At 32.6% G+C, this 14,359-nt stretch overlaps 1 protein-coding gene and 1 long non-coding RNA gene across 2 annotated transcripts in view; one reads left to right on the top strand and one right to left on the bottom strand.

The window, feature by feature from the left end:
- vex (somatomedin B and thrombospondin type 1 domain containing protein vexed) overlaps window positions 1-13,271 on the bottom strand; it is a 47,092-nt gene extending 33,821 nt beyond the window's left edge. Inside the window, exon 1 of the mRNA XM_065315834.1 lies at window positions 12,900-13,271. Within this exon, the coding sequence (XP_065171906.1) occupies window positions 12,900-13,140 (241 nt within the window). The 5' untranslated portion in view covers window positions 13,141-13,271. The remainder of the gene's footprint in view (window positions 1-12,899) is intronic.
- LOC135802283 (uncharacterized) lies at window positions 3,443-3,917 on the top strand. Its single transcript, XR_010550535.1, has 2 exons — window positions 3,443-3,583; window positions 3,648-3,917. It is a non-coding gene; the product is annotated as an uncharacterized lncRNA (long non-coding RNA).
- Window positions 13,272-14,359: the final 1,088 nt, after the last annotated feature.

Genomic DNA, 14,359 nt, shown 5'->3' on the forward strand with positions numbered 1-14,359 from the left:
ACTTCAAAGTGTCCGACGCGTCCGCATCCTAATTGATGCGCCTGGCTGGCATTTTCATTCACTACCCCTGAGCAAAACTACCCTTATATGCAACCGACAATACCTTCTACACAAGCAAATGATAATAATAATAATAATCAGCATCAGCATGAGAAGTTTCTATTTCAGTTCCAATTTCAGTTTTCGTTATTTTGTTTCATTGTGAATGTGTAATAATGGAATAAGGATAGTAAGCAAAAAGTAACGAAACACTGTACTGTACGTTATATCCTCACAAGTTATCGTTCTGAAAATGATACTGTATTAAAAGCATTGTGAATCAATGCTAGTGTTTGTCAAACCTGATGAGGAAAGTTATTCCGACCATTAGAGTCTGGTCAGCACACCTACTGGTTTGCCCATTTTTATTATAAATTTAAAATTCCATATCTTAGATTTCTAATTTAACTATCTTATTTGATAGAGAATTTTCCGTAGATTAAGAGGTCGAGATTCGTTCCTCTCTACCTGTTTTAGTTTACGAGATATTCGCGATTGAAAAAAATGACCATAAATTGTAAAATGTCACTTTTTAGCACTTTCAGTCGCGTTTTTCGATCTTTTATTGTTGACAATGTAACTATTTTATGTTTTTATCGGATAGAGAATTTTCCAATCTATCATAATCACTAATTTGTTGGTAGCTATCGCTTTTAGTTTAGGAGATAATAATTTTTGAAAATGGTCGAAAAAGTATCGTGCTAACCCCCCTTGGCAATTTTTCTTGTTGTGCAAATTTTATCTCTCAGATTTGCGTTTAATCCAGCCTATTCATAGAAAATAGCCGCGAGATTAAAATGCTGCATACCTGATCTTAATTATCTCTTTTAGTTTGCTGATATTCGCGATTGCACGGCCGTACCTGAAACGTCACTTTTTGTAGCACTTTCAATCGCGTTTTCGATATTTGGCCGTTGATAATGTAACTATTTTTATACTTTTATCTGATTGAGTAAATTTCTAATCTATCAGCAATCAGCGATTCGTTGGCTGCTATCACCGCTTTAGTTTCAATGATATTAATTATCGTAAAAAATCGTCGAAAAAGTATCGCTAATCCCCCCTGGCAATTTTTCTTAAGACGTAAATTTTATCTCCACTGTTTTAACCAGCCTACTTATAGAAAATAGTTCAGATTTAAAATGCTGCGATCGGATCTTACCTATCTCTTTAGTTTACGAGATATTCGCGATTGAAAAATGGCAAAATTTGTAAAATGTCACTTTGCACTTTCAATCGCGTTATTCGATCTTTTATTGTTGATACGTAACTATTTCAGCATTTTCATCCGGATAGAGTAAATTTTCCAATCTTTCATAACTCCGCGATTCCGCTGGTTGCCATCTCTTTAGTTTGGTATATTTAACGACGTAAAAAATCGTTGAAAAGTATCAAGTACCCTTCTGATTTCGCTCTTAATCAGCCTGGCCCTATGAAAATAGTCCGTAGATTGCTAAGACGCTGCGATCAGGTCCTATTTATCCTTTAGTTTACGAGATATTCGCACCGAAACAAACGGTCAAAAATTGTAGTAAAATTTTACCTTTTGTGATGCAAACTTCAAACTTTTGGCTCACCATGTTAGTCAAGCTGACTGAACTGTAGCCATTTAATGTTCGTACCTCCAAACTCGCCAAACTGGAAAACCGTACGACCAGCTTTAACAAAAGTTATTGAAATGTTGTTACAGCCGGTGCTTTGCTCATAATAACGATGCAATGTAACTAGCTTAATTAGAAGCGTGTCCAACACATAATTAATATTATTATTAATCACTAGTGATTTATGAATTTTATATTTTTGTTGCAATTAAAATACAGGAAAATGAAATAACTTCCGATGCTTCAAACTGAGCGTGTTACATGTACTTCAGCCTCGACTGCATTTGCCGTAAATTGTGTTAATTGCTTTTTATGCGCCATTTTTCTCTCGTCTTTTTTCGTCCTGTTTTCCATTTTACACAAAAAATACGACTTTTAAAAATTTTATTTCTAAATAAACAATAATACGGTTATTTTCGCGATGATAATTTTTGCTTTTGTCCCGGAGATTTTCGCATGATTTCCGGTGATAAAAATGATATTAAATGAAAGCAGAGGAAATCTTATTTTACGCCGCTAACGTCGTTAAGCGCCAAGCGCAAAATTTCCTTACGTTCCCTATACGTTTGCTGATCTTTCTCCCGCGCTGAATTCAATCGCGCCGCTATTTCATCCCTTTTGGTACACTTTGCGCCAGAACAATGAATCAAAAGCATGTATACTAACGCCAAAGAGAAACGATGTACCCAGAGATACGCCTTTTTACCTTATCACGCCGAAAAAATGCAACCGAAACTGAAACACACGGAAATTTTGCTAGATGAAATTCACACAATTACTCGCCAATATAAAAATACCAACATTATGTAAAATATATCTCATTATATCCGTGGATTTATTTTGTTTTCGTTTTGTAAAAAAATAAAATTTTGAAATTAATATCATAAACTACATAATATTATAAAGTAATAAATTCTTTATAAATATCCGGTTCCCACTTCCGTCTTTCCGGTTTCCGCTCGCAAAAATATTACGTAATATTAAAATATTATTGCCTTTGAGCAAAATATGCTACTATGATAGCGGGAATCGATTGCCTGGTGTTTATCCAGCGCTTCGTCCTTGTTGATCCACGCTCGCAAAGAGTAGCGAAGTTTCGGCAAAGATAAAAGCTGCGTGCTGTGCCTGCTATTGCGCGCCCGCGCAGCGCGACGGCTGGATATGGTCACCAACCAGGACTCGGGAAACAAAGGTCGCGCGACAACTTGACTTGTTTGCTGCAAAAAAGTCACCATCCAGTGAAAAAAAGAAAATTAAAGATACCAAATATCTGGAATTGAGTTAAATTGTGAGAGCAAGGTGAAAACGGAAGTTAAAGGTTATAAAGGTCCCAAACATCTAAATTCCAGACATCCCCCAGCGACGGCGTGTTGATCCGCAGGTATTATGTTATTCACGTGACATGCGCGGTGTGTTTTTTGATTGTTGCGCTGGCGCAAAATTGCATACAACAAAACAATGTAACGGTGTACTTTCGCCCTTACGCAAAATACACCGGTAATTAAAATGACCTGCCGCGATGAATCATTTCGACCGATTTTACCCGGCGGAATAACAACTAAAATGTTATTTCTGTCGTTTTGCGTCAGCAACTTCCGTCAGTGCCAGTACATCATCGCGAAATTCACGTGTTCATTCATTTATTCATGTTTTTCTCCGCGCCGTGTAACTATGCGTGTATTGGTGATGGCTACGTGCGTGGAAGCAGGATACGCAGCGATTGTCACGACAGCCGTGATGAACGCGCAATGACGGTTAACGCATCCAGACGCAGACGACAGCGCCCCGCGTGCCGTAGCGTGGGGAGCACGAGTGCGCGCCATCTGTGAGAGAGAAACCGCTGTGGACTGCTGCGCGGTATGCGGAGTATTACGAAGAGTTCAGGGAGAGTCGGCAGTGTATTGAGGATGTGCCGGATCTACCCGGGGCGCATCCAATTACAGGTTTCTGTTTTTTTTTATTTTTGATTTTATAGGTTAAGTTAATGAATTTGTTTATATTTTGTAGGTGAACCTATAAAGCCGTACTTTCCATGCGCGGAAGGTACGATCCCGACTGAATGCAACCCGTGTGACAGAAATTTGGGGCGTTTGCAGCGTTTGAAAGACACGCCGGATATTTGCAGGTGTATTGTCAAATGCCCGAAAGCAAAATGGCCGTGCCGGGCGTGGGAAGTGAAGAAGAAGCAGGCGTTTGTGGTTAAACAGGATAAACGGTTGGTGAAACCACAGAGGGCGGTGTATAGCGGTGGAAAACTGAATAAAACTAAGACATGAATGTTTGTTGCTATTTTACGTGAAAACTATTGATTGGATTTTGATGAAATTTTGTGGGAATGTAGGTTAGGTATTAGAATAGGAGATAGGGTAGTTATAATGGCGGAAATATTTTGGAAAAAGGGTGAAATGAGGGTTGAAAAGTAAAAAAACGTAAATAATACGGTTATAAGCAAAAGAAAAATTTATCGAAAGTTTGTTTCTTTTTTACTCGAAAACTACTCAGCGGAATTTGATGAAATTTTATGGAAATGTAGGTTAGGTATTGGAATAAGAGATAAGGTAGTTAAAATGGCGGAAATAATTAAGGAAAAGTGTGAAATAAAGGTTGAAAGGTGAAAAAACGTGGATAATACGTTTATAAGCACAGAAAAAGTTTATCGAAAGTTTGTTTCTCTTTTACGCAAAAACTACTTGACAGAATTTCATAAAATTTGGTAAGAATATAGTTTAAATATTAGAATAGACGATAAGCTAGTTTTTATCAAGGAAATAAATTTTAAACGGGGTGAAATAAGGGTTGAAAGGTGTAAAAACGTAGATAATGTCATTATATGCTTAATAAAGCATAAAATCCACTCATAATATCAAAAAATAAGCAAAATAAAAATTTACTGTATGTTTGTTCCTCTTTCACGTAAAAACTACTCTACCGATTTTAACCAAACTTAACAACAATACACTTTAAACATTAGAATAAAACATAAACTACTTTCCATCCCCTTTGCTTTAAAACAAGCCCCAAAAGGTGTTAAAACATAAAAAATGGTTTATAACCCCCATCAAACTCCAAACCTCATCCGAATGTTGACAGGAGTCAATTTTAAAGCGTAATAAAATAATCCGCTGACCAAATGACCTTCCGCCCGACCTCTGAAAGCGTTAAGCGATTTATAACCCCGCCCGGATGTTTGTTTTACGCGCGCGAAAGGGGTGCGATATAATGGCCGTGATAAAAAGAGGACCAAAAGGACCCGCCACACATGTAGTGTATTAGGGGCGGTGAAAGGGTGCAATTTTCCTCGTCGGCGGGCGCATAGTTTACCGGAAAGTGGCCAACTAACTAATCGCCTTCTACCTATCGTCCTTGGAGATTAATTTCGCTAAATAAATTCGCCACGCCAGACCTAAACTATCAAAACAATTTAATCCCGGCGTGCGCATTGGGCACTGGGGGTGGAATAGTTATGGTATTCAAGGACGAAAGGACGAAAAGGACTAAGACGTAAAGTATGCAACCATTGGTCATTCACAGTGTTTGCCTCCGCCGAAATTTGTTGATTTATGTTATGCGTCAGAAAGTTTTCTACACAATGCGATTTATTACTGGCACACTTGACCCTTGGGTGACCTTGAAATGTTATTGACGTTGTTTTAGTGCCAATATGGCCGATAGTATTCGGGTTTTTTGTGTATTTTTGTTTCAATATGCCTATTTTTTAAATATATAATTTTTTTTTAATTTTTGCCGCTTTTTTGATCCTTTTTTGACCTTAATTTGACCTTGAAATGTTATTAGCGTTGTTTTGGTGCCAATATGGCCGATAATTTTCGGGTTTTTGCGTATATACATGTCAGTATTTCTATTTTTTAATTGTATAGGTTTTTTCAATTTTTGCCGCCTCCATGATTCTTGTTTGACCTTAATTTGACCTTTAAATGTTATTAGCGTTGTTTTGGTGCCAATATGGCCGAGACATTTTGGGTTTCTTTGCAAATTTATGTTTTAATATTTCTACTTTTTAATTTATTTGCTTTTGGTCAATTTTTGCCGCCTCTTTAACTTTTTCTTGACCTTTTTTGACCTTTAAATATTATTGATGGAGTTTCGATGCCAATATGGCTGATAATTTTTGTTTTTTTGTGAGTTTTTGTTTAAATATTTGTTGTTTTTGAATATTTTAATTTTTTTATAATTTTTGCCGCCCCCCAAAGGATATTAATTAAGACCGTGTGGGATTTTACGCTTTGCTGGCTTAAGAGGGTGTAATGTGTGAATATATAGGCGTTATAATTAGAATACACGACGAAAGGGTTGACGACTCTCCGCCGACCGGAAGTAAAACCGTAAAGTACATAAAGCACTCCAGAGGCGTATTAAAAACTTTAAATTTTTAGTTTTTAATGGAAATTAAACGTTAAAATGCGAAGTTTTTCTTTTAAGTCACTCTGTAGGAAAAGTTGTTAATGAATTCTCATTTTTTTCTACGTAATTTAATAGTTGAATAGTTTCTAGGTAATGTAGGATTATTTTTAAATTAATAATAAATTTAAAACTACCCTTAAATTGATGTTAAAGATGAAATATTTTTGAATTATGATTATTTTTGGTAAATTTTGATTTTTTTCTTAAAATCTATATTGTGTTAAAAGTAATAATGCGATTTTTATTATTTTTACTTTAATTAATAGAGAATTAGTTCTACTTTCATTTATATTATATTTACACCTTATCATAAATCAGTAACTACCCTTAAATTGTTATTAAACTCAAAAAATGACATTTTCTATTCAAAGCACTCTGTATAAAAAGTTATTAATAAATTTCTATGTTTTTCTTCACAATTATATAGCTAAATAGTTTTTCTTTCAATTAAAACTATTTCCAATCTTAAACTACATTTACAACTACCCTTAAATTGCTATTAAAACTCTAAATTCACTAATATAAACTTTATTCTCTTCAATTCCATACATTTTCTTTTTCAAAAATTTATTACGACAAAACTAATCATTCAATTTTAATACTTTTGACTATATTTTACACACAATTTATCACTCTTTCAACTATTTATAATTTACACCCCCTAATAAAAACACAACAACCCTTAAATTGCCTCTAAACTCCTCAAAACTAAAAAAACCTCAAAAATTTCCTCTATACTCATACACAACTCTAAACTCAATACTATACACAATGTTTTTGCGTGTTCAGTATACATTACTCGCGTGGTATCAAGTGCGAACATCGGAGGCGGACACGCCACGCCATCTTATTACACCGCCACAACTGCTGCGGCGACGGCAGCGGTGTGTGATTTACCGCCCGTAATATAATTGTACCACCCCTCAACCCACATCCCCCAACCCACAACCCTCTATCCCTTGAGGATGATTAATTTTTGTTAGAAATTACCTTTGCGTTAATTTTTACACTTCCCTTACAACCATAACCTCAAAAACCGCAAAAGTTGGGTTAATTTTAAAGTAATGTAAATGTGTTGACTCCGGCGAGTAAACTTTTGTGCATTCATTTGTATTCCGCATGTGTAATGCGCTTTGAGTGTGAAATGCACGGGATATTGTTTTTTTGGTGGACTGCCGCCCCCGGCGTTTGCCAATCAAGCGCAAATCCTGCCCACACACAACATACGAGCGGCGCATGCATATTCAGCATATTCGTCAACAAAAAGCCGGTAAACTGAGTGTGGGGGTGGGCGCGGAGGCGGCAAGAGAGTGTTTTATCAAGTGTGTGTAGGGTGACAGGCGGTGGACGTCCGTTTGACACTCACTTGACACTTTCTGATGATTGCGCATATTTTTATGCCGGTGAAGTGACACATTGATTTCTTTTTTGTTGGCGACTTTTTTGTTTCTGATGCGAGTTGCGAAGAGAGTTTTCGGGGGATTTTGGTGATTTTTTCTTTGTTTGATAGTGAATAAAATGTTCTTTCATACTATGGTAAAATATAATGTTTCTATAATTTTTAAATAGTCTTAATTTGATGATGAAATGAAAATAAGTTTTTTTTTGTTTAAATCACTCCGTATAAAAAGTTATTTAAATATTTGCTTTTTTCCTGAATAAATGTATTACTAATTAGTGTACTTCTCTATTGTGGTTATTTTTAACACTAAATAAAAAATAAAACTACTCTTAAATTGATGTTAAAGTAAAATTATATTTAAATAGTGCTTATTTTTAATAAATGTTGATTATTATTCGTAAAATTAAGATTATGCCTAAACTAATCAACCAATTTTCCTAATTTTTGCTGTTTTCAACAGATGATAAGCTACTCTTTCATTATATATAATATGTCAACCTATTATTGTACTATAACTACCCTTAAATTGATACTAAACTTAAAAAATGATATCTTTTATTTAAATCACTCTGTATAAAAAGTTATTAATAAATTCATACTTATTTCTTCGTAAATCTATAGTTTAATAATCTCTTTTTCCTATAACTTCACTTTAAACCCCTTTACAAATAAATAACTACCCTTAAATTAATATTAAACTCAAAATATATTTAAAAACTTCATAATTCTGCTTAGTTTTAGTAAACCTTGATTATTTTCGTAAAATTTGAATTGTGACCAAACTAATTATGCAATTTTGCTACTTTTAACTTCATTTGACAGATAATTAAATATTCTACCATGAATATTTAGTTTCAACCCTTTATTTCAAATATAACAACCCTTAAATTGATATTAAACTCAAAAAATGACATTTTCTATTCAAATCACTCTGTATAAAAATTTATTAATAAATTCCTACTTATTTCTTCATAAATCTATAGTTTAATAGTCAATCTTTCATATAACTTTCATTTCCAATCCTTTTACAAAGATAGAACTACCCTTAAATTCAAATTAAACTATAATTTAAATGCATCATATTTTTGCATATTTTTTAAGTAAATCTTGAATATTTTCGTAAATTTAGAATTGTGACAAAACTAATCATGCGATTTTAATACTTTTAACTTTATTTGACAGATAATTAAATATTCTACCATGTAAATGTAGTTTTAACCCTTTATTTCAAATATAACAACCCTTAAATTAATACTAAACTCAAAAAATGACATTTCCTATTCAAATCACTCTGTATAAAATGTTATTAATAAATTCCAACTTATTTCTTCTTAAATCTATAGTTTAATAGTGTCTCTTTCATATAACTTCTTTTCCACTCTTTAACAAACATAAAACCACCCTTAAATTAATATTAAACTCAAATAATCCTCAAACAATACTTATTTATGCGTATTTCTCTTGAATAAAACAAATTTATTTAAAAACAACGCCTATATTTTTCTTTATTAATAATTTTAAGAATGCCGTAGTACTTGCTTTAGCACTTGCACTTGTTTTCGAAGTGGCGTTCGCGTTCGTGGAATGCAAAGAATTGAAAATGCAGAAAGCGCAAAAAGTTGTAAGAATTCTAAAAAGACTCTGAGTCTGAGTCTTCTCTTTTGGTAGGTAGGTATTCCTATCTTTAGTCTCAGCAGGAAAATCCCTCCTGCGGTGTCGGCGTTGCGGGCGGCGCGGTTTTATTATTAACTTCGACGCCGACGCCGACGCCGAGACATTCAAGACGCTTCAAGACATTAATCCGAATGCCTAAAGACCTGCTGCAGCGGCAGCTATACTGCAGTCAAAAATAAAACCAAAAAAAAAAACTAAGAAAAGCTTTAAATATAAGCTTAAAAATAAAATCGATTGAGTGACACATGAAGTTGCAAGTGAATGGAAAGGAAAATGAAAATGTTTAGTTTAAAAGTCAAGTCAGGACATAAAAATAAAGAGACATAAAGAGTGTGTCGAGAAAGAAAGAAAGAAAGATGAATTTACATTCGAGTGAGTCAAGCGAATGGAAAATAACACAACCATCTATACATTCTATACAAGTACGAGTACAAGTAGAGGAGAAGAGTAGAAGAGGAATGAAGTGAGAATGAGAATGCAATGAAATGAAATGGAAATACTCGTAATTCAGTCGTGATGTGTTTGTTGAATGATGTTTTTGTGGATTTGAGGTGCGAGAATCAAATCGACTAGTTTTACAACTTGCACATAGGTAAGAAGTAGAAGAGATAAGACGTGGAGACAAAGTGTCGGGTTTAGTGTTGTTATCAGTATTGGCAAGTTTGATATCAACCAAAACAACAACACTAACAGAAATATAAATGTTAGTAACAATAAATAAAATCAAATCAAAATAAAATTGATTTATTTCTTGTGATTTGAATGAATATTTAAGTTTTATATTTAATGACTTAAGTTATGACTTAAGTTAAGGTGGATTTGTGATTTGGCACACAATAAGAATGTATTCTTGTGCATTTTTTTTGCATTAGCAAGTTGTATGCAGGTATGCGATGGCAGGTAAAGGATTTAAAATATTAAAATATGAAAATATTGAAAGGTTTAAAGAGGTTTAAGAGATTTAATAACTTGTTGAAGGCGACGACCACCCGTAAGCTTGCAGAATATGAGAACAGGTAAAAATTGAATTAATTAAACGTGTATTATAAACTACATCCATTTTTGGCTTGTTTTTTTTGCTTGTTTCAAGTTTCTTTGCATTTTCTGTGCAATTTTTTGCATTTTTTGTATTTTTTCGTTAATTATTATTAAATTTCAAGATGATATTAAATATTAATGTAAAAAATAAGTTGCAAGGGATTTAATTGTACATTTATTAAAAATTACTGCAATTTTTGTCTTGTTTTTATTATTTTTTTTAATTATTTATTTTCTTGACTTTTCTTTATAATTTTTTGCTTTGTTTATTATTAAATTTTGCAGTAATATTTAAAATTTAATAAACCTCTATAATTTTCACTTTTTTCTTGTTTTTTCTTTAGTTTCAACATGTTTCCTGTCATTTTCTGAAATGTTTTAAATTTTTCCATGATTTATTAATAAAACACATGTAAAATAGCAGTAATTAAAATTTTATTAAAAACTACTACCATTTCCTGTCATTTTTTTGCGTTATTATTAAATTTTGAAGCCAGTAAAAAACACAATGTCGTTTTCTTGTTAGGAAAACTAATTTCAAGTTTTTACACCGCCAGCTTTTCATTATTTTTATATTAAACGATCCTCACCGGAATATCCAGTTAATAAGCTTCATAAATCTGATATTTTCATCTCTCCATCATTACTTTATTCCTAAGTATCACATTTTACGTTTTACAGCATTGCGCGTTTCGTGTTTGCCTTATTTTATAGAAAAACGCATTGAATGGTAATTACGGATTACGGATTCAATATTAAATCGATTAAATTTTACTTTGTTTTATGATTGGAGAAGATATTTTATATTTTAATGTGTGGATAAGGTTTCTAATTTGTTGTAATCATAAAATTACATTTTATTAAAAATTGAAGTTGAAAAAGTGTATTTTTTTATTTAAATCACTCTGTATAAAAAGTTATTAATAAATTCTAACTTATTTCATCATAAACTTATAGTTTAATAGGTTGTCTTTTATATAACATCACTTTTAACCCCTTTACAAATATAGAACCACCCTTAAATTGATATTAAACGCAAAAAATGATATTTTTTATTCAAACCACTCTGTATAAAAAAGTAATAATAAATTTTAATATTTTTCTTCATAAATTGAAAGTTAAATAGTTTACTAATATGTTAAATATATTTTTTACTCCATGCAAAATTTAAAACTACCCTTAAACTAACATTAAAATCAAATTAAATTTAAAAAATAAATTTTAATTATTTTTTCTTTTATGTTTTTGCATCTTCAAATTCATATTATGTGAAAACTATTCATTCAATTCTTCTCATTTTTATTTTATATGATAGAGCATGAGCTGTTCTTTCATTTCGCATTAAATTGAATTCTCTATAAAATTCGCAACTACCCTTAAACTAACGGTAAAGTTAAAAGTGTCTTTCATCATACTAAAAAATCACTCTGTATAAAAAGTTTTAATAAAATTTTATTGTTTTAATATATTGTTTTATAGTTGAACACTTGTTCTTTCATATTGTAATAATATTTATCTATTTATTAACTTTCAACTACCCTTAAATCGATCCGAAACCAACAAAACTGTAAGTTTTCTTTATAAAACACTCTGTATGATAACTCCAATAACAATTTGACTATTTCTCCTCGTTATTTTATAACATAACAGTTATTCTTCCATATGACTTCATTTTCAACCCTTTAACAAATCAAAAACTACCCTTAAATCGATATTAAAGTCAAAACAACGTATTTTACATTTAAAAACACTCTGTATAACAAAAGTCTCAATAGTTTTCTTTGCCATTTCATAGCCAAACACACATTCTTGCAACTACAAGTAATTACAAGCCTTAAATTCAAATATTTCAACCCTAAAATCAACCCTAAACTCGAAAACCTTCAAAATTCCATTAAAAAACACTCTGTATTCAAACTCTTGCACCAATTTCAACCATTCTCCTCATTATTTTACATCAAAACAGTTATTCTTTCATATCACATCATTTTCCACCCTTTTGTAAATCAAAAACTACCCTTAAATTGACTTTGAAGACAAAACAACGCATTTTCCATTAAAAAACACTCTGTATAACAAAAATCTCAATAAAATCCTACTATTTTTCTTCATCAATTTATAGAAAAACGCATATTCTATCAATTAAAAATAATTACAACCCTTTATTTAACACATTTTCACCCTTAAATTGCCTCTAACTTCAAAAACCTTCAAATTTCCAATAAAAAACACCCTGTATCCAAACTCCCGAAACAATCTCAACCATTCTCCTCATTATTTCACATGGAAATAGTTATTCTTCCCTTCAACATCACTTTCCACCCCTCAGCGAATACACAACTACCTTTAAATTGATATTAAAGTCAAAAATGATGAGGTCAACAATATCATGTTATGTCATGTAAAAATGCAAAAATACAGCAGGCGAAATCGAACGTCGAATCTCCCCCAACGCGGCAACAAAAAAGAAAAGAACACGCCATCCAAAGAGAAACATCCCCGAAGGTAAAGAAATAAAATTCGCGAATAAAAAACGAAAGAAAAGAAGAGAAAAACTTAGTCGTGCGTAAATCGCCGATAAGATAATATTCAAACATCGAACATCGCAGAGAATAATATTCTATACGAAATCAACATAACATAACAACATTTCTAGCACAATATAAACATTTAAATAAATAATAATAAATAATAATAGTTATTTAATGAAGTTTAACACTTACCACCGCAAGCCTCCTTGAAATCCCGACAGCAATCCCCCAGCTTAAGACAGGCATGGTCGCAGTAGCACGGCTTGTCCGTCAAATCCTGGATGATGTCGTTCAGCGGGGCTTTCTGGACCACGCAGGAGGAATCACGACCGGGACAGCAGAGTTTCGCCTCGCGGCAGGTGCCGGCCGACGCGGGGACCAACACCAATGCGGTTGTTACCAACAAACAGAAAGTTGTACGTATAGTATTCATAATTAAATATTAAATCACTTTAAATGTTTTTTATTTTATTTTTTAAATTTTTAACGCGTTTTTTTAAATTCTGTTTGTGTGTGTGTTTGGTGCGCGTGCGCGGAATGGAAGCGCGTGCGGCGAAACGCGGACTGCGACTGAACGCGCGCTGAATGTGCGGCGAAGAGTTGCACGCAGGAACGGTGGAAGGAGCACAGCGCGCAACGAAGTGCGCCGATAAGGGTTGACGCTGACGCAGAGACAAAGAGTGTGTTATTTGGTTGGGGAAGAGTGGGAGAGAGATGATGTGAGGAGTGGAGTAGAAAGTGGAGTGAAGTAAAATCAAGTAAAGTTGAACGTGATAGTGAATGTAGGATGAATTGTAGGATGTAGCGCATGTAGGTAAACAAAGTAGACGTGTTGGTGTCGCAGTTTACTTTATTTTACTTTGTTTTACTTTACTTGGCTATACTTACATTTGTTTTCGTACTCATGGTGATTTATGAATGATGAATTGTTGTTTGAGTGATGTGAGAGGTTTTAATTTGATTTTTTGTTGGTTTTGTTGATGTTTCTTTGGTTTTGTTATTGTTTATGTTGATATTATTAGATTTAGTATTGTTTTAAATGAATTTTGATGGATTTTATGTCAGCAGAAAGAATTAACGATTGATACAATAAAGTTTTTAGTTTTTATTCAACGACTTCATCGTTACAGAACTGTTTTTATAAGTGCGCATCTCTTACGTGGGTAGGCAACACATACAACACATTTCAACAAACTGAAAGATTTAATTTCTGTATTCAGGATGGATTTAATATTAAGAGGCATTTAAAACGTTAAAAATAATCATCAGAAGTTCTCTTGTCTTCAAGGACAACTCTTATGTGTCCTATGTTAGTGCGCAGAAGTTAAAACGCATGTCAAATGAAAATAAACACAAAAAAAATTGATAATTAGTCAAATAACAAGAAATTTATTATTCATACAACAAAAATTTACTAAGATAATTCGCTCAAAACAACGTTCCCTTAAATCTTCTACAATAAAAACACTAAATTTCATTATTTTACATTTTCTGTGATTAATTACTAATCAATTAAGACAATTTACTCTTGAAAACAAATTTATTTGCATTAAAATACAAGAATACGACATGTACACAAATAAAATGTAAATAAATACAGATAAAACTTGTTTATCTCTGTTGCAAACTATCTCAACGTTATCAAATCTCAC

The sequence above is a fragment of the Atheta coriaria genome, unplaced genomic scaffold (genome assembly GCF_025399875.1).
Source record: "Atheta coriaria isolate IRGN ID8LTWV9N9 unplaced genomic scaffold, Caltech_Dcor_3.1 hic_scaffold_2_pilon, whole genome shotgun sequence".
NCBI lineage: Eukaryota > Metazoa > Arthropoda > Insecta > Coleoptera > Staphylinidae > Dalotia > Dalotia coriaria.